This window comes from Fundulus heteroclitus, chromosome 24 (genome assembly GCF_011125445.2).
Source record: "Fundulus heteroclitus isolate FHET01 chromosome 24, MU-UCD_Fhet_4.1, whole genome shotgun sequence".
Classification (NCBI taxonomy): Eukaryota; Metazoa; Chordata; class Actinopteri; order Cyprinodontiformes; family Fundulidae; genus Fundulus; species Fundulus heteroclitus.
Window position 1 is genome coordinate 28,109,233 of NC_046384.1, and position 26,837 is coordinate 28,136,069.

Consider the following 26,837-nt stretch of genomic DNA (forward strand, 5'->3'; position numbering starts at 1 on the left):
ACAGAGGGCTTTTCCACTATATGCCCTATACAGTATAACTAAAACATGCAGTATTCGCTCACCCTCCTTGACTCATTTATCCTATTCTTAATCCACAGGATTCAATATGATGCCGGTCTGCCCTTCGCAGCTAGAACAGCTTCAAATCCTCTGGGAAAGCAGTTCAAAAGGTTCTGGAGTGTGTATGAGAATTTATGACTATTCTTTCAAAAGGACATTTGTGAGGTCAGTACTGATGCTTCCCCTCATTCGAGGGGAAGATGGAGCGGGAGATTGACAGGTGGATTGGTGCATCGTCTGCTGTGAAGCGGGCGCTGTACCGATCCGTTGTGGTGAAGAGAGAGCTGAGCCAAAAGGCGAAGCTCTCGATTTACCGGTCGATCTACGTTCCTACCCTCATCTATGGTCACGAGCTTTGGGTCGTGACCGAAAGAACGAGATCCCGGATACAAGCGGCTGAAATGAGTTTTCTCTGTAGTGTGTCTGGGCTCTCCCTTAGAGATAGGGTGAGGAGCTCAGTCATCCGGGGAGGACTCAGAGTAGAGCCGCTGCTCCTTCACATCGAGAGGAGCCAGTTGAGGTGGCTCGGTCATCTGGTCAGGATGCCTCCTGGACGCCTCCCTGGTGAGGTGTTCCGGGCACGTCCCACCGGGAGGAGGCCCAGGGGAAGACCCAGGACACGCTGGAGGGACTATGTCTCTCGGCTGGCCTGGGAACGCCTTGGGATCCCTCCTGAGGAGCTGGCCCAAGTGGCCGGGGAGAGGGACGTCTGGGCCTCCCTACTGAAGCTGCTGCCCCCGCGACCCGACCCCGGATAAGAGGAAGAAGACGGACGGACGGACGGAGTACTGATGCTGGACGAGAATGCCTGGCTCACAGTCTCTATTCTAATTAGTAAGGTGTTCTATCAGGCTGAAGTCAGGACCCTGTGCATGCCATGTCTTTTTGGACCTTGCTTTGTTCTCTGGTGTCATGCTTGGTGTGTTGGCAGAGGGAGGGGTCATGTCCAAACTGTTCCCACATTGTTGGGAGCAGGGAGTTGCCCTAAGAGGTCTGCAGTGATTGACTCTGCAGAAAGTTGCCAACCTCTGCGTACTGTGCACCTCAGCAGTGTTGTATAGTAACAAAGTAAAAATACTTCACTACTGTACTTAAGTACATTTTTGAGTACTTTATACTTTTCTCAAGTATAACATTTTTTGATAACTTTTACTTCACTATATTTGTGAACTTAATTGCATACTTTTACTCCAATACATTTACAATGTTTGGTTTAGTTACTCGTTAAAAAAAGAGAGAGAAAGACTCACGCACGCAAGTGTTTTGACCCCACCTACCGATTGACTGCGACAAAGTTGGGACTTGCCTGGGCTTGTTTATCACCACCAACAGGATAAGAAGCTGGTTCAGTGGTAGGGCAGGTTAAATTAACCTTGTGGTATAGGTAAAGCATCTAATAGCAGAGAGTCCTAATTTTCTTAACTAAATGATAACCTGCAGGTGTATCTATTAGCAGGTTTACCACTTCTTGTAGGTTAACTAGACCTGGTTTATCACTTAACCATGTTCTTAGTATACAGCCCCTGGTCTAAATTTTGCCTGCACTTGGTTGTGTACAGTTTAAAAGTGCATAGCACTGACTTTACTTGAACAAGGAAAACTGAAAGCTTACAACAAGGTTGTATTTTCTGTCTAAACTTGGTCTAAATTTCTCCTGCACTTGGTTGTTTATATTATTTCAAGTGAATTTGACTTCCAAAGTTTACCAAAATCTAAAAAATGTCATTCAAACTGCATTTGCTTTGTTTTACTTCTTACTTATACTTTTTATTACATTACTTGAGTACATATTTTTTTACAGTAATTTTCATACTTAAGTACAAGACATTTCAGACACTTTAAGACTTTTACTCAAGTAACATTTCAGTCAGTGACTTGGACTTTTACCAAAGTCATATTTTGGAAAGGTACTTATACTTTTACTTGACTCCGAGATTTCAGTACTTTATACAACACTGCACCTCAGCATCCTCTTACTCCGCTCAGTCAGTTTACATGGCCTACCACTTCATGGCTGAGTGGCTGTCATTTCCAAAGGCTTCCACTTTGTTATAATTCCACTGACAGCTGACAGCGGGTATGTAGCAGCGAGGAAATTTCACAACTGGACTTGTTGCACAGGGGGCATCACATCACAGCACCATGCTGGAGCTTAAGGAGCTCCTGAGAGCGACCCATTCTTTCACAAATGCTTGCAGAAACAGCAGGCATGACCAGGGCCTTGATTTAGTACCACTTTGGCCATGGAAGGGATTGGACAGCCTGATTTTCATTATTTGGATGGGGGAGCGAATACTTTTGGCAACATAGTGCATCTGTGTGGACAAATAATACAGCATAAAATTGTGTTTTTGTGGATTTTGTATAATATATATATAGGCCATTATATAAACAGTGTAACCATCTGACCCAAACAGGCCCATTTAAGATACTGGAACATCAGCATCACGGTCCAGTGAAGCCAGTTTAATGTTGCTATGGACTGGGACGGTGCTTCCTTGAAGAAAGTTCTGACTGACCTCAGAGGCAAGAATGAGGTCTGAAGTAACCAAGGTGATCACTGTACCAAGCACAGATACAAAATACATTTATTTTACAAAAAAAAAATAAAACAAAAGAACACCTTGTTACAAAGATTTAAGAGTCAGTCACCTGAATGCATATTGTTGGATATTTTTAGAAGATAGTGTATAAACATTTGGCAATTTCTCAAAAAGTAGGAATGCAAATACCATTAAACTGTGCTGTATATTGGACATTTCCATGACTTTACCATATCTTTTTCATTCATTGTGACCGATTTGATCTGAATCTTCAAGCGGGACATTTTAAGAATTTTCGGTGAGATTACAACTTCTTATATCGCTTAACTTCTGCTTTAGCAAACTGCTCTGGGACGCTGTGTGGAGTAAGATTTATTTTTTATTAGTTTCAATTCTTCGCTTGTACTGGACCATTTTTTTTATATTTACCACTACCATTATTACTCCAACTCTGGACAATTTTCCTTTTTTCTGGAGTCAATCACTAAAATGCCCACACTGTGATGCTGACACCAATGGTGCTCTTGTGGTTTTAGTTCATGGCCAGAAATTATCGGGTTCTGTTTTCTTATAAGTAAAGCAAACGTTGTTAAAAAGTGTGGCATGGTCCCATAAGTATTTACTTTTTTCATTATATTTGTTTTTTTCTTAGACGTTCTACGGCATTCAGCGCCACCAACGTATACTTGACTTTCTGCCCTTGCTTTGGTTTTGAAGTATGCTTCATTCTGGGGCAATAATTATTGCTGCTTTCTGTCTGTTTTTGTTTCAGTTTAACACAAATTGGAAGCATTTTGTAAAGAACATAATATTACAAAATATATCCATTTCAAATCAGCAAACGAGTATGAAAATCTCCAGTTGGGGGAAGAATTTGCATTACAGAGCTCTAATCCAGTTATGTTTTAAAGAGAACAAAGCAAAACTCTGCATTACTTACCGCCCATCTGACGTCATTTCCAGAAAGTATAACCGCTGGTTCGAAACAACCAACAGCGAGGGAACCTCCCCTAACTCCCCAAATTTTACAGCTGACATCTGTGGATTCAAAGAAATTAAAGAGGAACATGATGTTACTGAATATTTGAAAAAGAAAATGCAATAAATAACAGCTGTTTTCTTGGGTGAATATTGTTTTTCTTATAGCATCGTAATAAGGCTCATTGAGCCATAATTTCAAGAGTAAACTATTAACATCTGTATTTTGAGATGACACCACTTTTCTCACCGGGGGTTAAAAAAAAAAAACACAACCTCATCTATTTCCCCCCAAATAACACAAACCAGGAGTGAAAAATTAAGAAGTTGCTGTCAGAGTGCAGACATGCAGGACTGAGGCGAACCCAGCAAGACCTGCTGTTTCCTCCTGCCAGCTGCTCTTCCGTCATCCCGTTTGTTCAGGGCTCTCGCTGAGAAATTAGTTCACCTGCTGATTTGCTCACGGTTTTAAAAAAAGGCTGCCTGACAGGCAGACGGAACCACAGCTGCAGTTTAGGAAACTGAGTCTAAGCTTTAAAACCTAACCTTAGAGCCGTGCGACAGATAATTAATGGGCAATTGTGAATATTAGAACAGCCGCGTCTCTGCTTAAAGTATCTGGAAGTAATTTGGTCTCTAAGGCAAAGATTTAAAAGAAATCCCAGAAACAATGTTCTACGACTCTTCTTCACACATCAACATTTGAATTAACCACATCTTTTCCCAGAGATATCCTTCCCATCTGTGCGTTCTTCCTACAAACCTTGAGGAAAGAGTGAAGCTCCTCTTCCTCTTCAAAGACCTCCACATCCAAGAAAAGCTTCAGCCGATGGTCCACACACTCGTAGTCCTCGGACAACAGATCCAAGTCATCTAGTCACAATACAGCAGAGGCTTCACATTAAAACAGGACATCTAAGTAAATATCTGGAACCTAAACTTGTGATTTGAAGATGAATTATTATTATAAAACAAAACTGCTCGAGTTTGCAACTGGCCAGTTCATTTTGTTATTACTATCGTTGGTATTATTACTTTAAGGGTCTAGGTGTTCTCAGCTTTCTTGTCCTGTTCCATTTGAAAAGCGGCCGAGTGAAAGAATGTCACTGACACATAATTTCTATTACCTATAAAAGTTTACTCACCAAACATAAGAAAAATTACAGAAATTGTTAGATTAAATGATTTTGTGGGTAAAACCAGTACTTCCGTTGCCAGAATGTCTAATTACTATTAAACTGACAATAAACTACTACATTATCATTTAAATGTTATGTACAAATTGGATAATTGAGTTAGAATAATGTTAACACAGCACTAGTAATTAGATCGTGCTGTGTAAATGAAGTGTGTAAGTTATTTCCAATAAATAACTATTAATTCAATTCAATTCAATTTTATTTATATAGCGCCAAATCATGAAACATGTCATCTCAAGGCACTTTACAAAGTCAAGTTCAATCATATTATACAGATTGGGTCAGATTATACAGATTGGTCAAAAATGTCCTATATAAGGAAACCAGTTGATTGCATCAAAGTCCCGACAAGCAGCATTCACTCCTGGAGAAGCGTAGACCACAGGGAGAGTCGTCTGCATTGTACATGGCTTTGCTGCAATCCCTCATACTGAGCATGCATGAAGCGACAGTGGGAAGAAAAACCACCCATTAGCGGGAAGGTTTTTCCCTCTAATATTTATTAGCTTAATAAATATTTTTTTCCAGAAAAGGTTAGACCACAGAAGCATGGAGTTCAACAGGATTCTGGATAAGAACCACAATTTTTTTTTCTCCCCATACACACCTCTTCACAAAATGTTAATCATGTATGGTACTTAAATTACAGCCTTGTCTGAAAGACAACAGCAATTACCCCACGGCAAACTGTAACAAAATGTGGGTAATTATCTTCGGTGTTGAGAAAAACTCTGAAACAAGTCCAGTCATTAAATTATCCTGCCATTAAATAGATGATTGCATTTGGTGTGGACAGACTTGATTGGGCTCCATAGAGTCCTGACCCCAGCCTTTGGGATGAATAAGTCCTGAGACAACTGACGTTGTACTTTTTGTACGTCAGTGTCTGACCTCACAAATGCACTTCTGGAAGAATGGTCAAAAATTTCCAGAAACTCACTCCCAAACCTTGTGGAAAACCTCCTCAGAGGAACTGAAACAGTTATAGCGGCATAGAATGGGTTGACGTAATTTTAAACCCAATTGATTACAAACTGGTTGTTACTCGAGTTAATATGTGTGTGAAAGCAGACAAGTAGATATTTTTGCTAACATAATGTAAGTTGTTTTTCTTTATGAAATCAAAGAGTAGTATGGACTACTTTGTAAACAAGCAATGTTTCTTAAATGTCCTAAAGTGACGCAGAATATCGGGTGCATGCATTTGCAACATTGATGTCTAACCTTATAAACCGGATAATAGTTTAGCTGTATGTCCAAACATATACCTTAAAGGGCCGGGGACATATCATATAAAATCTACTATTGTTTTAGCCCTTAAATACATTTTCTGTGTACTTGGAGTCTCTAGGAATTCAGAACATGTGAATGTAGTCTGTCCAGAAGCTGATAGATATGATTATATCTTTTTTGGGTCATAGTTTTCAAGCTGTTCAGTTTTCACTGTCTTCCATTGTGGTTTTTGAACAATTACGTCACAGTATTTGCTGTGGAGCTGCTAAAAAAACAAAGGCAATGTACTTCCGGCTAACCAATTTAGCAAATCCGCCATTTTTATTTCTGGATAAAAGAAAAGTGGATAAAAGAAAATGTTCAGCTGTTCATTACAGCGTCTCCCAGGATACTGCAAAAATGTCTGCACAGGTTGTAGTGGAATGCTCTGCGACCTGGAGGGGGGCCTTCAAAGCAAGTTGTTCTGGAGACACACCGTGGAACAGGGGTAAAATCAAAGGAATGTGGGGGTAAATTAATGAGGAATTCAGACCAAAGCACTGCAGTTTCCCTACATATAGACCACAACTGAATGATTTCAATGTGAAAAGGAAGAACTGAAAGGGATGACAAGTCCCCTTTAAAATGTTCTAATTGATCTAGAACGCTGTTGCTGAGGATCAGTTTCGTTACATCTGATTTACTTCTACATTAGCATTGGGTGATGCTAGTCAAAATGTTTGCCTATAATCCATATTCCTAAGAAATACCCTTCAGCTGAGGGTAATCATTTTTGCATCTGACAACAAAATTTGTCAAAGAAAAATATAAAGAAAGAAAAATCCTGGAATTGTCCTTTAACAAGAGTTCATTAAAACCCACTGCTGCTGCTCTGCTTGTATTCTCAGCTAAACATAAGCTGGAAGACTAATGAATGAGCAGATTTGTGCCATTTTTCCCTCAATCCCTCAAATGATATCTTCCATTAATAGCTGAGGGATAGATTTCTGGCATCAGTGTGGGACCAATTACATATTTTATGGTGCTTATTTATTTCATTTTTTTTTTTTTTTTTTTGTGAAACCGTAGCCAGATTTTACTGCAGCAGACCACAGCATTAGCCAACAACCACACGGTGGAGAAGCATTTAAGAGCAATAAATCCACAACAGAAGTTATCTGAGGGGTGATGAATGATTACAGCTGATCAGAAATGACAGGGCAAGGACCCACAGAGGCCAAAATAAGCCAGGAGCCTTTGATTTAAAGAGCACAAAAAGATCAGATTTAAAAAGACCTTTAAACATGGAGAAAACTATTCCTCTAAAGGTGAAGGAACAAAACTGCTCGTAAAGAGGGTACCTTTACAGATAAAGAGCATCAAAAAGGAGAAATCAGGCCTTTGAGTCACAAAAAAAAAAAAAAAAAAACTCATTCAGCATTTAAGGATGAGCCATCTTCATTGTGACTCTGTGGTTTCACAAGCACAGATTATACGGTACTGACTCGGCAACTACAGCACTACAAATTAAAAATAAAAAAAGATAAAGAAAGCTATCATTAGGACTCACTAATCCTGCTCTTAGGCTTTCATTTCTCCCCCATCACTTTCAGTAATGACTCCAATCTGTCTTGTTGCAATTTACCATGTGGTTCGTCCCAAAAATGGCAGACAGATGTTGGGGAGTCAAATGTTGCAGAAACACGGAGGAACTTTCGAAGGATCCTACAGAAAGCCTAACAGATTAAAATCTTTCGCCTCTGACAGCTGTTTCAGTCTGTTTTTAAGGAAGATTCAGAAGCTGGCATAAACAGTTTGGACCACATCATCCAGCCGATGTTTAGAATTAGAATCAGGAGTGACAAAATTATAGTCATATTATACTGCTGAAAATAAACACAATTACTTACTTTGTTGTATTGTTTTTTTTTTATTTTATTACTGACTTCTTTGTCTTGAAATGGAAGCTTATATGTTTTATATGTCTGATGCCTAACTGCCTTCTCCACCAACCTTCATTAAGCTAGAGAAGGGAGACTGCTTCAAGAGTTTGGCTTTAATCTAATTTAATTTCTAAGCCCAAATTGCAATAAAGCTTTTTTATTAAGACAATAAAAGTTGCCAAACATAGGCAGCTTCCTAAAGAATTTTCTTCGAACATTCTGGTTTTGTAAACCCTGTAGAAAATGAGAACTGCTGTAGTTGCACGTGCCTTTCTAAAGATAAAGTAGGGAAACACACTGAATTAATTACAGTTAAAAATAATTCATGGAATCAGGTATGAATTTGAATTGGAATCTGTATGATTCTGTATGATGAAATGTAGCCTATTGTGAATTGGTGCCATGTAAACAAACTCACTTTATACTGACAAAAAACACAAATGGGATTGCTTAACACTGAGAAACAAAAATATGGAAAAACCAAATGTTTAGGCAAGAAAAAACTAGTATCGATGTAATCGGTGGCGTTAATGTACATTAATTCAGTCCAGGCTGACAAGTCCATATATTAAAGTTAAAATATTTTTTAAGATGGTCCTCACATCACATTGTGTGCTCTTGTACTTGTAGCTGAGCGAGAATGTTTTTGCTGTCAACCAGCAGCTCCTTATTGTCCCTAAATCAAAACAGAAATTAAGGGGAGATTTTGCCTTTGCTGTAGCGGCTCCACAGTTTTGTAATAATCTGCCCTTCAATGTAAGGCAGGTCCTCTCTTTCAGAGTTTAAGACTCTTCTTAAACCACACCTGTTTGCAGAAGTGTTTTGCACATCCTGAGAGGTTGATGCCATTTTTGGATTATTTTTTATTTATTTTTAATTAATTCAATTCAATTCAATTTATATAGCGCCAATTCATGAAACATGTCAACTCAAGGCACTTTACAAAGTCAAATTCAATCATATTATACAGATTGGTCAAAAATGTTCCTATATAAGGAAACCAGTTGATTGCATCAAAGACCCGACAAGCAGCATTCACTCCTGGAGAAGCGTAGAGCTACAGGGAGAATCGTCTGCATTGTCCATGGCTTTGCAGCAATCCCTCATACTGAGAGAGCATGAAGCGACAGTGGAAAGAAAAACCACCCATTAGCGGGAAGGAAAAACCTCCAGCAGAACCAGGCTCAGTATGAACGGTCATCTGCCTCGACCGACTGGGGGTTAGAAAAGACAGAGCAGAGACACAACAAGAGCGACAAAGCACAGAAGCACACATTGATCCAGTAATCTGTTCTACATTAGATGGTAGTAGCGGGTGATCTGTCTTCCTTGGAATGATGTCACAGTTAACAGAACGCCAGACCAGGTGTACCTACTATGAAGAAAAAATTACAGAGAGCAAAAAGTTAAAAGCTGAAATGACTGGAGAACAGTAGAACTCAGTAGAGTGAGAAAAATAGACCCTGATGTCCTCCAGTAGCCTAAGCCTATAGCAGCATAACTATAGAGGTAGCTCAGTGTAACATGAGCCACTAACTATAAGATTTGTCAAAAAGGAAAGTTTTAGGATTAGTCTTAAATGTAGACGGGGTGTCTGCCTCACGGACCAAAACTGGGAGTTGGTTCCACAGGAGAGGAGCCTGATACCTAAAGGATCTGCCTCCCATTCTACTTTTAGAGACTCTAGGAACCACCAGCAGACCTGCAGTCTGAGAGCAAAGTGCTCTGTTAGGAACATACGGGGTAATCAGAGCTCTGATATATGATGGAGTTTGATTATGAAGGGCTCTATACGTTAGAAGAAGAATTTTAAATTCTATTCTTGATTTAACAGGAAGCCAATGAAGGTAAGCTAAAATTGGAGACATACGATCCCTCTTGTTGATTTTCATCAGAACTCTTGCTGCAGCATTTTGGATCAGCTGAAGACTTTGAACTGCATTTTGTGGACTTCCTGATAGTAAAGAATTACAATAGTCCAGCCTTGAAGAAACAAATGCATGGACTAGTTTATCAGTATCACCCCTGGACAGAATGTTTCTAATTTTGGCGATATTCCTGAGGTGAAAAAAGGAAACTCTGGAAACCTGTTTAATATGGGATTTAAATGACATGTCTTGGTCGAAAATAACACCAAGATTTTTTACTTTATCATCAGAGGCCAAGTTAATGCCGTCCAGATTAAGTGGTTGATTAAGAAGTTTATTTTTTGTGGACTCTGGTCCAAAGATTACAACTTCTGTCTTGTCAGAATTTAAGTGCAGGAAATTTAAAGTCATCCAGCTTTTGATGTCATCAAGGCATGACTGCAGTCGAAGTAATTGATTGGATTCATCAAGATTTATGGATAAATATAGCTGAGTGTCATCAGCATAACAGTGGAAATTAATCCCATGCTGTCTGATAATTTTGCCAATCGGAAGCATATATATAGTAAAGAGAATTGGTCCAAGGACTGAACCCTGTGGTACTCCACAGGTGACCCTAGAGTTTGAAGAAGATTTATTATTACATGAATAAACTGGAATCTGTCCAATAGATAAAATTTAAACCAGCCCAACGCTTTCCCCTTAATCCCTACAGTATTCTCAAGTCTTTGTAGGAGAATATTGTGATCAACTGTATCAAATGCAGCACTGAGATCTAACAGGACAAGTATAGACACAAGTCCATTATCTGAGGCCATGAGAATATCATTAGTGACCTTCACCAGAGCTGTTTCAGTGCTATGATGAGCTCTGAAGCCTGACTGAAACTCCTCAAGTAGGTCATTACTTTGTAAGTGTTCACAAAGTTGATTAGCAACTACTTTCTCAAGAATTTTAGATAAGAAAATAAGATTAGATATAGGTCTGTAATTTACTACTTCATCTTGATGAAGAGATGGTTTCTTAAGTAAAGGTTTAATAACAGCTACTTTAAAAGCCTGTGGTACATAACCATTTACTAAGGATAGATTATTCATGTCTAAAATAGTGCTACTGATCAGAAGGAAAATCTCTTTAAACAACTTGGTTGGGATTGGGTCTAACATACAGGTAGAAGGTTTAGATGAAGCTAGAATTTTAGATAGCTCAGAAAGCTCTACTGCTTCTAAACGGTTCAGACACTGCGCAGGTTCCTCCAATGCTGCCTCACTTACTAAGGACGAGGTAATCTTGTTTGGGAGGATGCCAATTATTTATTTTTAATGGAATTAATTTTATTTATAAAGAATCCCATAAAATCATTACTACTAAGAGCTAAGGGAATGGATGGATCAACAGAGCTGTGTCTCTGTGTAAGTTTGGCAACTGTACTGAAGAGAAATCTAGGATTATTTTTGTTCTTAATTAATGATAAAATATATGCTGCTCTAACTCTGCAAAGGGTCTTATTATACAACAATAGATTGTCACTCCAGATTAAGTAGGATTCCTCTTAATGTGTATAGCACCATTTTCTCTCCAATTTCCTAACATTGTGCTTCAAGGAACGCAGCTCTGAATTAAACCAGGGAGCCAGCTTCCTGTGAATAATCACCTTCTTTTTCAAGGGAGCTACACTGTCTAATGCAGAACGCAATGAGGAAGTCACACCGTTAACAAAGACATCTATTTGTGAATCGGAAGAAACAACATTGATGCTATCTGCAGGGTATTTCTGCAATACTGACAATATTAAAAGGGGGACAGACTCTTTAAAGTTTGATGCAGCATTACTTTGAACTATTTTAACAGTGATTTGAACTATTATAACAGTTTTTAACTATCATATTTTTCTATTTTATGGTCTGTTTTTACTTGTCTATTCTAACTTCATTGTTATTTTCAGTTGCTTGTACAGCACTTTGATGACCTTTGTTATTTTAAAGCAGTTTATAAATAAAGGGGGTATGGTATGGGTTTTTGCTTTTTTTTTTTACTAGTGAAGTAAGTACTTTGATGCAAAGTGAGGACGGAAAAAAGGTCCTCACTTTTTTTCTGGGCTTGGGATTAGGTTTAGGACTAAGATGCCAATTAGGTTTAGGTTAGGTATAAACCCGTAAAGGCTTGGGCCTGGGTTAGGCCATAGAAAGGCTTGAAAATGAATGGAAGTTAAGACACGGTCCTCACTATTTACATTAAACGAGGATGAGTGTATCTGTGTGGGAATCAAAAAATATATATGGACTCACTAAAAACTGAGAAAGAAACTATGGAATTCACCTGAGATCGAAGAAAATATTAGGGAATCACTTAAGAATCACTAAATGCTGAGGAGAAAGAAACCATGGGATAAGTTTAAAAAAACATGGAATTTCTTAAAATAGAGCAGAACATTTTAGTTCTAGTGGTTAGAGCATTGCGCTTGTGTCCCGGAGGTTCTGGGTTCAACTCCCACAGACTGCCACACTGGGTCCCTGAGCAAGACCCTTAACCCCAGATTGCTCCCTGGGCGCCGCACAGTGGGAGCCCACTGCTCCCCAAGGGGATGGGTTAAATGCAGAGAATAAATTTCATTGGAATGTATGTTGGAATGTATGTTGCAGGGACAATAAAGATGATTTAAAAAAAAAAAGAGAGAGTCAAATAGCAAAATAGGGAAACACCTAATGTATAGAGACTCACTAAATGCTGAGAAAGAAAGATTATGTCCACCAAGAAAGAATTGCAGAGCTGCCAAAGGATGTAATTCCATATATTTCCCCCCTAACAAAGGCGTGATTACGTGTATATCAGATTCAGGAGAAAGAACACCATACCTTACTGCATTATAATTATAGTTTTCAGTTAAAATGGAGAAAGCCAGATTTTTAGGCTGCTAAAAGTTGTTTTAGGAGGCCTTTTAATAGTACGGATTGCTCATTTTTAACATGATTTAAAATGTAAATTTGGGCTAACCCTTAGAGATTGATGGCCCTGTGGGTTCGGCTGGAGGTGGTGTAGCTCCTGTGATGGAGTAGTGGTAGCTTCCAGCCAGGTCCTCTTTACTTTGGCACTCAGTATTGTAGGAGAGGCTGCTGGTGTCATCTGAAGCCTCCCCAATAAAGAAGGAGGTTCCCTGGGCTGTGACGAAACTCGGATCCACTGATGTGATGGCGGTGTCCAGGATGAGACTACTGCTTATAGGTTCCTTTGCATCATCAAGCTGTAGACATAAAGTAAAAAGATAAATTAACAATTACCAGACAGCAATCAAACAAAAAAAAAAGACTAGTATTAGTGAGACGAACCTTATCTGCACTGTGAGGGCTCTGGGTAAAATCCAGATGATCTTCTTCGCTTTCAGGCCTTGGAGATCGACTGATGGGAGTACTGCTGAGAGGAGCCGTCTGTTCAGCCACTTGAACCACATGGTCACTGCCACATTCTGGACAAACACAAGGTTTTCCTAAAAAGGAAAAGCAAACAAAGCAAAAACTGGTTGGTTACAATTAAGAAAGGAACATAATGCTTTCCAGTGGTTTCTTTTCTTTGCAAAATGCCTCCATAGTTGGAAACAAAGAAAAAAATAAAACAATGCTCCAAGTTCCGTAAGAGCTGGCACTCGAAACTAGAAGTGATGTCACAACCAGATCACAACCACAACTGAACCACAAAGAGCATGTTTGTGTGAGGCAACTTACAGAAGTTGTAAGTATCACACTAAATATAGCGCCTAGGGAAGAAAAAATGATTACTTATCTGACTCATCTCAATCGATGCATTATTTTTCATGAATACAGTTCTCTATGTTTATCATAGAAAATGCTCCTGGTACAGTGCTTCAGTGCTCTGATGTCTCTCTTTCCAATTCAAGGGGCTATTGCCACTATTGACCAATGCAAGCTCTTTGTTTTACTTTTTTTATGCAGAAAGTCAACATGGTCTATTCGATTCAATTCAATTTTATTTATATAGCGTCAATTCATGAAACATGTCTTCTTGAGGCACTTTACAAAGTCAAAATCAATCATATTATACAGATTGGTCAAAAATTTCCTATATAAAGGGAATCAGTTGATTGCTTCAAAGTCACAACAAGCAGCATTCACTCCTGGAGAAACGTAGAGCTACAGGGAGAGTCGTCTGCATTGTCCATGGCTTTGCAGCAATCCCTCATACTGAGCAAGCATGAAGCGACAGTGGAAAGAAAAACCACCCATTAGCGGGAAGGAAAAACCTCCAGCAGAACCAGGCTCAGTATGAACGGTCATCTGCCTCGACCGACTGGGGGTTACAGAAGACAGAACAGAGACACAACAAGAGAGACAAAAAAGCACAGAAGCACACATTGATCTAGTAATCTGTTCTACATTAGATTATAGTAGCGGGTGATCTGTCTTCCTTGGAATGATGTCACAGTTAACAGAATGACAGACCAGGTGTACCTACTATGAAGAAAAAAAGAGAGAGAGCAAAAAGTTAAAAGCTGAAATGACAACAGTCATTTCAATGTAATACAATGCAAAACTGGAGAACAGTAGACTGGAGAACAGTAGAAATCAGTAGAGTGAGAAAAATAGGCCATGATGTCCTCCAGTAGCCTAAGCCTATAGCAGCATAACTATAGAGATAGCTCAGGGTAACATGAGCCACTCTAACTATAAGCTTTGTCAAAAAGGAAAGCTTTAAGATTAGTCTTAAAAGTAGACAGGGTGTCTGCCTCACGGACCAAAACTGGGAGTTGGTTCCACAGGAGAGGAGCCTGATAGCTAAAGGATCTACCTCCCAATTTTAAATTCTATTCTTGATTTAACAGGAAGCCAATGAAGGGAAGCTAAAATAGGAGAAATATGATAACTCTTGTTGATTTTCATCAGAACTCTTGCCGCAGCATTTTGGATCAGGTGAAGACTTTGAACTGCATTTTGTGGACTTCTTGATAGTAAAGAATTACAATAGTCCAGCCTTGAAGTAACAAATGCATGGACTAGTCACTAGACTAGACTCTAGTGCTAATGTGTGTAGATGTGTTTCTGTCTTGACTAAAATCATTAAATTGACTGTGTGTACTGTATTTGTTTTTGTTTTTTTCATATAAAGTGCTCCTACTCAGGACTTCTGTGTTTAGCCATGTCTCTTTTGTTGACAGGGCTGCTAAAAGAGCTATTGCTATTACTATTTCTAGTTGTTTCCAACCAAAAGTATTTCATGCTCAGTGCTTCTAGGTAGCTTTTGCTGCCATTAACTTGTGTAGTTTTTGTTTTCCTTTCTCGTAGAAGGCAGCTATGGCCCATTGCGTCTGTGTCTTTAATTGTGTCTCTTTCCTGGGTGGAGTTATTGACAGCACTATTGTTTATGTAAAAAGTGCACTTGTATTTTTCCCATAGAAGGTATTCACTGTACTCACACTGCATACATTTTTCACAATTGATATTTTGATATTCCTGCACTGTTTGGAGTTGGCTTTAATCTCATTGTACATGTGTATAACGGCATGTGTATAATGACAATAAAAGGCATTCTGATTCATGGGTCATTGCCTTTTGTGTTTAGATGGAGTCATCTACACAGCTATTGTCGCTTACCCTCTTGTGCACATCTTGTTTTCCTCTCTTATAGAAAATACTCAGGGTTTGGTGGTTTGCTGCATTGCTTTTTTTGAATAAAGCCACTGAATTGAGCTATTGTTGTCACTGAATATGCATATTCTCTTTTTTGCATGTCATATATTTAATTTTCAATGTTACATGAATGACACCCCAGCTCTATTTATCCAGCAAACCCACTTTCTCACCCCCCCCCCTCCCGTCCCTTACTAACTTAACTTATTATTATATAATTATGATTTATATCTGCAGGATTTCTGCAACCAACAGGAATACAAATGTTAAGATCACATGTCTGGGAATCAAAAAGGTATTTGCTGCAATTTGTTCAGGGTAGCAAGGTTAAACATGCTAACAAAGGAACAAGGTATGAAGTAATCCCCCAGACATGTGGCGAACACAGCCGGCACGCGGTCTGTGCATGCCCGAGGACTTCTCAGAGTCGGGTGCGGCTGAATCACAGGGAGGCCAGGTGGAGGAGCCCCAGGGTATTATCTGTCTGGAGCTGATTACAGAGGTGGGAATTCAGATGGAAGGAGCAGCTTGAGTATATGAGACGTGTGATAAGGCCTGGGATGCATCGCTCAGAGGCGTTTGTTTAGTGGAACTCTGTAGCCTGAGGGAGATCAGTAATGGGACGCTGATAGGGACTATGATGCTGCTTGCCATGTGTATGACCTTCCCTTCACTGTTGTCTTTAGGTTTAACCACAACACCTGCTACCAGGGATTTAAACAATATAGTGAGCTCAATAGAAAAAAGTCACATTTAAATTCAGATCCCAACATGACTTCCAGCAGCGGAAACTTCCTCTGGCAAAGAAAGGATCATTTATTCATCTGAACCATGTTTAATAATCTCTCTCCACTGTGACACCAGAGTCACTCTGGGGGATCCTCAGATGTTTTTGAACCAGATTATTATATAAAGTCCATGTGAAAAAATGTGGACCTCCTAAAAAAGTCTATCTGTTTTTAGATATTTATATTACAACATATTTAGACAAATGCATCTTTATTATTATTATTACTGATTTTAACAAAGCTTCAGTTTAACAACTGAAGAAAATATGGTTGAAAATTTTAGTAAAACGTAAAAAAAAAAGAAGCAGTGATGAATAAATTAGGACAAAAAAATCCAAAATTAAAATGGATAAAAATACACAAGGTTTAAAATCAGGAGCAAATAATTAAAACATTGTTACGCAGCATTTCAAAAGATGTTTGCCCCACTTAAACCCTGGGTTTCTAGTCCTGATGCTCCTGGCTGCTGAAGTCAGAGTGAACACCATGGTTGGTTCCAAGGAGTTGTCTGAGGACTTTAAGACTGCAGCAGCTTAAAATCAGTCACTTCACAGTATAGACAATAGTCATTGAATGAAGAACATTCAAAACAACTGTAACCGGGTCCAGGTCTGGACGTCCAAGCAAACCCGCCCTGAACTGAGACCATAAGAAGCAAAGAGCAGTCTCCAAAGTCAGGGACGTTGTGCAGCTAAATTCAAGATGGCGAGGGAAGACTATTCAGCCAAAGTAAGTTGTCATTGTTGAAAACAATTTGCCCACAAAGATGCAGAGCGCCAAAGCAGCCCAACAGCCTGCCACTGACAAATACACTCTCCATTTACCACACTGAATCTTTACCTACGCAGGACAGGTAAATTGCCCAATTATTGGTTGGATTCATTTAAACCAAACGATAGAGCAAAAATCTTTGTTCGTAAAATACAACGACCGGTGCTTACCTGTCGAGGAGAAACTTTGCCAAAAACTCTGTATCTGTTTTGAAATTAATCATTTTGAAACGACAAACATGAAAGAAACTTCTCAAACGTCTCGGATGAACGGGAGGAATTGGGCAAACTTCCCTCAGACTGACGTGAGAGACCAGTAGAGGGTTACAAGAAACATCGTTATTTTGCTGAGTAAAGAAAGGACCTTGTTTCAGAAATACAAAATAAGACTCAACATGAATATGTGAACATTTCTTTTAAAGAAACAACTGAATATTCAACTGGGTGCACTCATTTTTTTTCACACGCCTGTATGTTTTGAATCCCTGCTTGAGACCATCTCATATCCTGTTTATTAATAACGAATGAAGGACTTTAACGGATTTGAAAAGGCCTGCTAAGTGCTGCTACTTCTCTGAGCAGAATGAATCCCGTGTTTAAGGTCACTGCTGTTGCATCTCTACCCTGGCATTGTTTCACCACACCAGTACGTTTGAGAGCAGCAACAGGCCAAAATCTCTGCTTTCAGAGCAGCGGCCCCACATGCTGCTGATCAGCGGAATCTGGCAGCTACTTAACGCCACAGTTCCTATAGAAGCTATCACTATTGATTTTGTCTTTCCTTTTTCTAAACGCACGTAGGGCTCAAACTATTTGAATATACAGGAAGAAGACATTTTTATCACAACAGCAAATCAAATTTTAAAGGAACTGTGCAGCAAGAGCCCAGTTTGAAAGAGACAAAATCTCCTACATCCTCACCTGAGCAGCCAGGATTATAATCAGCCTCTGTCTGCTCCTCCCCGTACCATCCTTCCCCACCAGCCGGTCGCATCCTCCTCCCTTCTCCTCCAGCATCCTCCTCCTCCTCCTCCTCACCAGCTGGCACAAGGGAGGTGAACTCGGACCTGCAGCGAAGGCACTGCAGGCGAGCGCAGCCGGGGCCCAGTCCAGAATCCCGCCGCTGGTTTTCCTCCGCCACGGCGGTCAAGATATCCGTCAAAACCTGCGAGGAAAACAATCCGTTTCATCATGTTTAAACATAATGGCCACGATGCTTCCAAGTTTTAAATGGCTGATGTTTTCTGTTGTGCAACATGTGGTTCATAAACAACGGGAGTCAAAATGATCGTAAACGTGCGAATAAAAACGGAACGAGGGGTTCTGCTGGAAGCTCATGTCAAACATGAATTCAGTGGAGGCTGAAAGCACCAATGGGGAAAATGCTGTTTCGCTCATTAAGACCCAGCGGGCGGCTGTAGACGTGTGCGAGGTCGTCTGTTACCTGCGCTGCCTGCTGCGGGTCATCATCCAGCAGGATGTAGCATCTCCTCCGCTTGGACTTAACGATGTAGTGGAAATGAAGCTCTACAGCAGGGAACAGAGCCTCCCTGTCCTGAGAAATAAAGCACATTTAATCTTCTATTCTCTTAAAAAAAAAATGTTACGTAAGTGAGATTAAAGCCATCAAAAACGGACTGTGTTATCAGTGGTGACCTTTTGTGTTAAAGGTGAGTGCTCAGAAGGTGGCAGGTTGTAAAGACAACAGGAATGAACTTAAGCAGATGCTACAAGCACATTTCAAACACAGGTTCATTATGATTTGCTATCATATTGTACATGTCAGGGTTTAAATATGGAACAATGCAGGAGAGCAAGAGAAAGGGAGAAAAGAAGGCAAACAAGCCAAGACACAAAGGCTACAAGGGAGAAAGGAACGCATGAGCAAAAAGAAGGACGTAAACAAGGAAGGGAGAGAAGGAATTTCAAGGGAAAAAAAAGGAAGGACTACAGAAAGCATGAAAGGACATGAAGGAGAAAGGGAGAACCCAAAAAAGAAGGAAACTGACACCAGGAAGGAAGAACACGATATCTGGACCTTTGCATAAGAAAGTCTGGAAGGAGGGACGTTTTGCAAAATTCCATATTCTTTTTCATTTCCACACGAGGAAAATAACGAAGTAAAACTCCAGACTTTTCCAGAACGTCTATGAACCCTCCTTGGTTCAAACACCAAAATGGCTCTAAAAGGCAGAACATCAAAGTGTTCGGCCATGATGCTCTCCAGCATGTTTGGGGAAAACCAAACCCAGCAGTGCAAACATCTCAACACACATCAGCCTGATGATTTGGACTTCCTTCTCAGCTTGAAGTCAAACGAAAGTTCACCATAAATTAACTGGACACATACAGAAAGCAGGAAGGATGGACTCCCAGATAGTGTTTCTTACCAATCCGCCCTATCTAAATCAGGAAGATTAGTCTCAATCTCTTCATCGCCTTACCTCTCGGGTCCAGACGGCCTCTGTGGTCTCGACCCGGGCCAGGCTGTCCAGCTCCAGCCGACACCTCTCCATGCCGCGCTGCATGTCCACCTCCAGCAGTAAACCCTGTTTAACGCGTAAAAACATCTCCATCGTCTTCCTCTCCTGACTTTCGCCGTCAACGTCCTCTTCGTTGAGCAGGACTCCGACCAGCAGGGGGTGACACAGGTCAACTGAAGAGAAGATGGACCGAGGCACGTTTTAGTGCCTGACTTAAAAGGTATAGCACCTCACAGAGGTATTCATCTTCTTCCCATTTAGTCAAATTAGAACCACAAACTTTAGCGAATTAGCTCTAATTTGTAAAATGGAAGGGAAATGATAAATTAATTATAGCTTTTTTTTTTCCACAAATAAAAATCTTAAAAGTTTGACATGCATTTGTATTCATCACCAGTTACCTCAAAAACAAAAAAAGGCCCAGAAGAGGAGGAGATGCAGAGATCCACGGCTCAGGTTGAGCTCCACTGCCTTTATAGTAGAGCGGCACCACAGTTAAAATCCAGTTTCCCACAAGCTAGAGCAACCCCTTTTTAGCCTCGGGAGACCATCCTGATCTCGCGAGCTTTCAAGGTTTCACTCGCAGATCAGTCTGGCTACTTTCCGTTAAAGAAAATTTGGAGCCGTTCACCAAACGAACGTCCAATCAGCGTTGGCTTTGAGGCGGGTTGAAGCGTGACGCAACGAGAAGATCGACAGTTCAGTCTAAAGAACATGGCGGCTTCAGCCGATGAAACTAGCGTTAGCGTGGCTATCGAGCAAGTTTTATCGGAATTACAGAGTATTTCTTTGATGAGCTAACAAGCCTTTACCTGCAGCAGCAAGAGTAGCTTGGCTTGTGGTTGTGTTTTCGTTGTCGCTCTGTTACGAGCGACGACGAAGCATGTTGACGAGTGCGTCATATGCTTCGTTGATCTGATTGGTTTATTTGGCCCGTCGATCACCAACATAGGCCAATCAGCTAACCAGTATATTCGCCCCTTCCCAAAATTACTTCAACGGAAGGTTTCCAGATGGATATGCGAAGCAAATCTATCTGGCAGAGTCAGGTTAACCCCTTTTATCAAAAATAAAAATCTGAGTCGAACAGAGTTTTATTCTGAAAAATGGCCCGGTTTTAACAGGTCTATCACTCACTCAAAAAACATTACTTAGTTATACCAACAATGAACTGATAGCATCATACTTGGAGGCTAACCGCATGGCAAGGGCTATCGGTGAAGCATTGATCTGGCCCACTACTAAAGACACTTGCTAGGCCCAGTTCCACCAGCTAGACTGGGTTCCTCCGGCTCTGCTGACTCGAGAAGAGCTTTGATCGAACGCCCCTCTTTCCAGTGCTGGCCGCTCTAGAGGAGCTCATTCTTGGCCAACGCTTTACGCTCTCTCCGCTGACAGAGCAGCCCACAGTCTGGTAGTAAGCACACAATCAACCCAATAAAACAATATCACTGCGGTTCAAAAATGTAAGCTATTAACATGATCTCCTTGCTACCGCCATGGCTGAAGCAAAATATCTCATATAAAGGTGTAAGTTTCAACTCTGTGAATGAAAACAGCCAGACGAAGGAGCGGCCTGTTCTGGCATCAGGAAGCTCGGACCCCAGGACCACCAAGCAAGCGTGAGAAGATAATCCGAGTAGGGAGGCGCCGAGTTGGGCAGGCGAATCGAGGAGAGCCGGTGGAACTGTGGCTACTCAGAACTTCTAGGAGAGGCGACGCAATAACGGCGGCTTTAAAAGTATGTAACCATTATTGCAATGAAACGAAGTAACACTTCAGAGTAGAGTGGACATAAGCAACACGCTTCGCGTGTCCTGTTGCCCCTATATGGGACCGTGTTGCTCCCGCTGATTCACCGTTTTATTGAATTGCGTTCTTCATGCACTTTATATCGCATGTGAACATTTAGATCATTATTATGTTTGCAAAATACTACGTTTTTTATGCTGGTCGTATCATTTATGTTTTTTTTATCTATCTGCCACACCTTAAAAGTCAGTCGGTGAAACTATTGTCCGACACTAAACCGGTCCGTGGGGTAAAAAAAGGGTCGGAACCATGAATCAAGGCACAACAACCATGTGGTAGAAGGTTCTCTGATCCACTTTATAGCCTTCATGGGACAAACAGAATACAAAGATGTGGCGAAAGCTCAACATACTACCCCCATTGGTAGTATGACGGTGGTACCGTCATACTGAGGGAATGCAGGAGAAGCAGTTTTTTTTTTTATTTAAATAACATTGTTAGAAAAGTGTGAGATTCAGTTGTATTCAGTTCCCTTTACATGGAAAAAACCCTAAATACCTAAAAAACCTGGGGTGAGCAAAGGCTTTTAGAAGTCACATCAGTAGTAAGCAGGAGTCCAACTGTATGTAGCTTAATATCCCAAAACAAGCCATCGCTACTGTGAAACATGGTGGTGGCAGCATCATGCTGTGGAGATGCTGATACATTCCTGGAAGAAGACCATTAGGTGTCTGCAAAACAATCCAGACTCAGCCTCTAGAGGCACAAACCTGGTGGAGAGGTACCCCAGTGTGGCAACAGATGAGACACTTTACATGAAGTTACATGGAACAGGATGGTTTCAGTCCTACCTCCAAGTCCGTCTTCTTCTTCTTGGTTGCTACATCCACTCAAAGCCCTCGCAGACCTCTGGGAGTCAGGGCTCGACTGATGGGAGCTCACCTCCTCCAGCTTCACAGCTGGACCATCCACAATGCTGGCGTCCAGAGTGGATTCAGTCTGCTGAGTCCACTGTAACGTGGACTCTGTGTCCGGCTGCTTTGCCTCAGAGGAAAGGAGCGGCGGTGGCAGAACATCCGGGACCTCCGCAGGAGGATCATTAGGCAAATGTGTTTTGGAGGCATCGACGCTATTGGTTAGAGTCTGAGAAGCGGGCTGGCTCGTGGGGATAACAGCGGGTGCTCCTCCATCTAGATGGTGCTGGTATCTCAGCCAGTCCTCTCCCAGCTGATCTCTGAAGCTGGACATGCGCTCGATCTCCTGTCGGTGGGGAAGAACGATGTCTGGCGGAGAGACATGTATGGTTTAGATATCCGTCCAGCTGGAAAATGATAGCAGCTGCAGACATGACAGTACAAAAACCAACCCTGTGCAGAGGAAAAGGGCCTGGGCTCGTAATCGGTATCACTTGGTTCTGATATGCTGGCTCTCCGCACTTTGACCTTACTCTGAAACACCACAGGCACAGAAAATGTTAACAGCCCTTTTTTCCCCCTCAGGGACATTCCAGAGAGACAGATACTAGAACCCATCTTACTCTGGATTTCTTCCTTCTAAACCGTGACATCCCGGCTTCTGTCACGGACAGGCTGTCGCTCAGCTCCCCCGCTCCACTCGAAGGCTCCTGGTTGGTGCGTTCAGGTGGATCCCAAACAGGAGGCACAGATGTCTGTATTTGGATGACCAACTTACTGGATTTGGGTAGAACCTAAAGAACAGAAAAGCCTTTTATCTAAAGCTTATCTTAGTTTACTAATCTCAGAATAATAAATACCTGCTTCCCTTTTACTCCTCTAGCTCTCCTTCTATGAAGAATCACTCCAAACACACCTACACATAACCTGACTCCACCAGATAGATTTGCTTCGCATATCCATCTGGAAACCTTCCGTTGAAGTAATTTTGGGAAGGGGCGAAAATACTGGTTAGCTGATTGGCCTATGTTGGTGATCGACGGGCCAAATAAACCAATCAGATCAACGAAGCATATGACGTACTCGTCAACATGCTTCCTCGTCGCTCTGTTACGAGCAACGACGAAAACACAACCACAAGCCAAGCTACTCTTGCTGCTGCAGGTAAAGGCTCGTTAGCTCAGCAAAGAAATACTCTGTAATTCCGATAAAACTTGCTCAATAGCCACGCTAACGCTAGTTTCATCGGCTGAAGCCGCCATGTTCTTTAGACTGAACTGTCGCGCTTCTCGTTGCGTCACACCTCAACCCGCCTCAAAGCCAACGCTGATTGGACGTTCGTTTGGTGAACGGCTCCAAATTTTCTTTAACGGAGAGTAGCCAGACTGATCTGCGAGTGAAACCTTGAAAGCTCGCGAGATCAGGATGGTCTCACGAGGCTAATCTACACACACCTAAACTTGCTCTCCAGAGCAAATCTCAACACCTTCCACCTTTTCTTCACTTTTACGACAAATCATAATGTCAGTGAAACATTGTAGCCAATAAGAACTCCTCCAGGGTTCCTACACAGGTTTGCTGTCGAAATGTCTCAGTTTTAAAGAGTCAAATTCCTAAGGTCCGTTTTTAGCCAATTGTTAACTATAAATCATAAATTCACGAATGGATGGACAGATGGATGGGTAGATAATGAACAATTTCGTTGAGGTGTGTGTGGATGGATGGACGGACAAATACAAACCTCCTCTATTCTGTCCATTGTTGTCTGCATCGTAACCTGAAACCAAACTGCTGCTGTTAACCGTCTCCATTGTTCTAAACCCAGCTTTAACAACTCTTTACTGTATGTTCAGGTTTTGCTCCTGTTTCTTCAGTTTATTGCAAAACAATTCTTTCATGAGATGATTTATGAACAGGAGTGACATCAGAGGATTTACCACGCATGACGAGACTTACTGATAATTCAGCATAGGACAGCGGGGTTCCATCAAGTCTGAGCTAGAAAGAAACAGAAAAACAAGCTTTTATGACAGAGAAAAGCAGAAACCCAGTTAAATCAATCTAAAAAGACTGAGATTAAAGCCGCTTCTCACCCTGAGGTTGGCAGCTTTTGGGGACAGATGTCGAACAGTGGCGGTACGGTGAGTTTTCTGGAAGCACAGCGGGTTCCCTTCCAGGTTTAACTACAACAACACATCACATTTTGTGCTGAGCCGATCTGACGGGCGGTACGCGAAGCAAACACAGCGAGGAACTGAACCCCCTTCCAGGAACAGATCTGACAGGCTAAATGTGGGTCCTTACAGTACTGAGGCAGTGCAGCAGGGAGAGAGGAGAGAGCTGGGAGTGCTCCAGCAGCAGGTTGTAGGCCAGGTCCAAATGCTGGAGCGAAGACAACTGTTCCACACCTGCATGATCAGAGAGGAAAGCAGCGGAGGATCAGGATGATGATGATTATGATGATGATGTGGTCCAACACAAAACAAGTACTCGTTTAAACTCTTAAAAGTGGTTCTGGTGTTTCTCCATTTTACTTTGATTTTTTTTGTATTACGTCACCCCCCCTCCCTCTGCTCTGTGACTTCATCAGCCAACCTCTCAGTCTGACCAGAGCCGAGACTTTTTGCCTGCGTTTCAGGGGCAAGATAAGAAACCCGGCGAGTAATGCCAGTGCTCTTTACCGTTAATGGTTTCCAGTTCGTTGTTCCTGAGGACAAGCGTGTGCAGCTTGGCCCGGGCGGCGTGGCCGAGCGTTGGTGCCCTCTGCAGGCAGTTGTATCCTAGGTTTAGGTGTTCCAGTTCACTCAGGGGCTGGAAAAGAACAAAAACCAAGATAGTAGCTAATAATGAGCAGTGGAGATATTCTAAAATAAACAAAGATGCTACCTTTAGAAATTCCTCACACTCTTGAATCTTGTTATGGCTTAGATCCAACGATTTCAGGACGTTTAGCAAACTCTATGGGAGAAAGAAAGTGAGAACAGGAAAAAGGAAGCTCCAGCTGATAGTGTAGGAAAGAGTCAGACATGGGGGTTGGTCTGTCTCACCAGAGACTGGTCAAGGCAGGCGATGGAATTGTAGCTGAAATTCAGGGTGTGGAGCTCCAGCCAAGGCAGTGCAGAGCTCAGGTCACCTCCGCACAGAGAGAGCAGCTCCTAAAAAAAGGCAAAAAAAGCTACTTACTGTGGCGTCACACACACACACAGACAGACAGAGCCAGAGAGAGCGAGAGAGAGAGAGAGAGAGCGAGAGAGAGAGCGCGAGAGCGAGCGAGAGAGCGAGAGAGAGAGAGAGCGCGAGAGCGAGCGTAGAGCGAGAGAGAGAGCTCGAGATGGAGCGAGCGAGAGAGAGATATAGATAGATATAGATAGATATATAGATAGCTATATCTATATATATATCTATATATATATATATATATAGATCTATATATATATATATATATATATATATATATATATATATATATATATATATATATATATATATATATATATATATATATATATATATATATATATATATATCGATCGATAGATAGATAGATAGATAGATAGATAGACTATGCCTAACTGCCTTGGTGAGGCAGTTAGGCGCGAGGAGAGAGCTATATTTACATACACTGCTCAAAAAGATAAAGGGAAAACTTAAACAACACAATGTAACTCCAATTGACGATCAATTTAACCTGCTGTTATGCAAATGAAATAAAGAGGTGGAAACTACAAGCAGTTAGCAAGATCCCCCCCAGGTGGTGACCACAGACCACTTCTCAGTTCCTATGTTTTCTGGCTGATGTTTTGGTCACTTTTGAATGCTGCCCGTGCTTTCACTGTAGTGGTAGCATGAGACGGAGTCTACAACCCAGACAAGTGGCTCAGGTAGTGCAGCTCATCCAGGATGGCACATCAATGTGAGCTGTGGCAAGAAGGTTTGCTGTGTCTGTCAGCGTAGTGTCCAGAGCATGGAGGTGCTACCAGGAGACAGGCCAGTACATCAGGTGAAGTGGAGGAGGCCGTAGGAGTGCAACAACCCTGCAGCAGGACCGCTATCTCCGCCTTTGTGCAAGGAGAATCAGGAGGAGCACTGCCAGAGCCCTGCAGAATGCTCATATGATCAGAAACAGACTTTGTGAGAGTGGTATGAGGGCCCAACATCCACAGGTGGGGGTTATGCTCACAATCCAACACCATGCAGGATGTTTGGCATTTGCCAGAGAACACCAAGACTGGCAAATTCGCCACTGGCGCCCTTTGCTCTTCACAGATGAAAGCAGGCTCACGCAGAGCACATGTGACAGACGTGACAAAGTCTGGAGACGCTGTGGAGAACGTTCTGCCTGCAACATCCTCCAGCATGGCCAGTTTGGCAGCAGATCAGTAATGGTGCAGGGTGGCATTTCTTTCTTTGTGTGGGGGGGGGGGGGGGGGTGTCACACAGCTCTCCATGTGCTCGACAGAGGTAGCCTAACTGCCATTAGGTACAGAGATGAGATACTCAGACCCATTGTGAGACCATATGCTGGTGCTGTTGGCCCTGGTTCCTCCTAATGCAGGACAATGTCAGACCTCATGTGGCTGGAGCTGTGTCAGTAGTTCCTGCAAGATGAAGGCATTGATGCTATAGACTAGCCCGCCTGTTCCCCAGACCTGAATTCAATTGAGCACATCTGGGACATCATGTCCCAC

The 26,837-nt window shown here is 41.7% G+C and overlaps 1 protein-coding gene across 3 annotated transcripts in view; it reads right to left on the bottom strand.

Annotated features, from left to right (window-relative positions):
• The window catches only part of LOC105922977 (serine/threonine kinase 11 interacting protein), a 64,045-nt gene that overhangs the window by 30,002 nt on the left and 7,206 nt on the right, over positions 1 to 26,837 (bottom strand). For all 3 annotated transcript variants that reach the window (XM_021314429.2, XM_012858908.3, XM_012858902.3), the window contains exons 6-21: positions 25,197 to 25,304; positions 25,036 to 25,107; positions 24,831 to 24,960; positions 24,454 to 24,557; positions 24,243 to 24,332; positions 24,106 to 24,147; positions 22,773 to 22,943; positions 22,602 to 22,683; positions 22,087 to 22,518; positions 19,445 to 19,656; positions 18,445 to 18,555; positions 17,922 to 18,165; positions 13,130 to 13,287; positions 12,798 to 13,044; positions 4,345 to 4,454; positions 3,544 to 3,641 (exon numbers count right to left, since the gene is read on the bottom strand). In XM_021314429.2, coding sequence (XP_021170104.2) covers positions 3,544 to 3,641; positions 4,345 to 4,454; positions 12,798 to 13,044; positions 13,130 to 13,287; positions 17,922 to 18,165; positions 18,445 to 18,555; positions 19,445 to 19,656; positions 22,087 to 22,518; positions 22,602 to 22,683; positions 22,773 to 22,943; positions 24,106 to 24,147; positions 24,243 to 24,332; positions 24,454 to 24,557; positions 24,831 to 24,960; positions 25,036 to 25,107; positions 25,197 to 25,304 — 2,411 coding nt within the window. The remainder of the gene's footprint in view (positions 1 to 3,543; positions 3,642 to 4,344; positions 4,455 to 12,797; positions 13,045 to 13,129; positions 13,288 to 17,921; positions 18,166 to 18,444; positions 18,556 to 19,444; positions 19,657 to 22,086; positions 22,519 to 22,601; positions 22,684 to 22,772; positions 22,944 to 24,105; positions 24,148 to 24,242; positions 24,333 to 24,453; positions 24,558 to 24,830; positions 24,961 to 25,035; positions 25,108 to 25,196; positions 25,305 to 26,837) is intronic.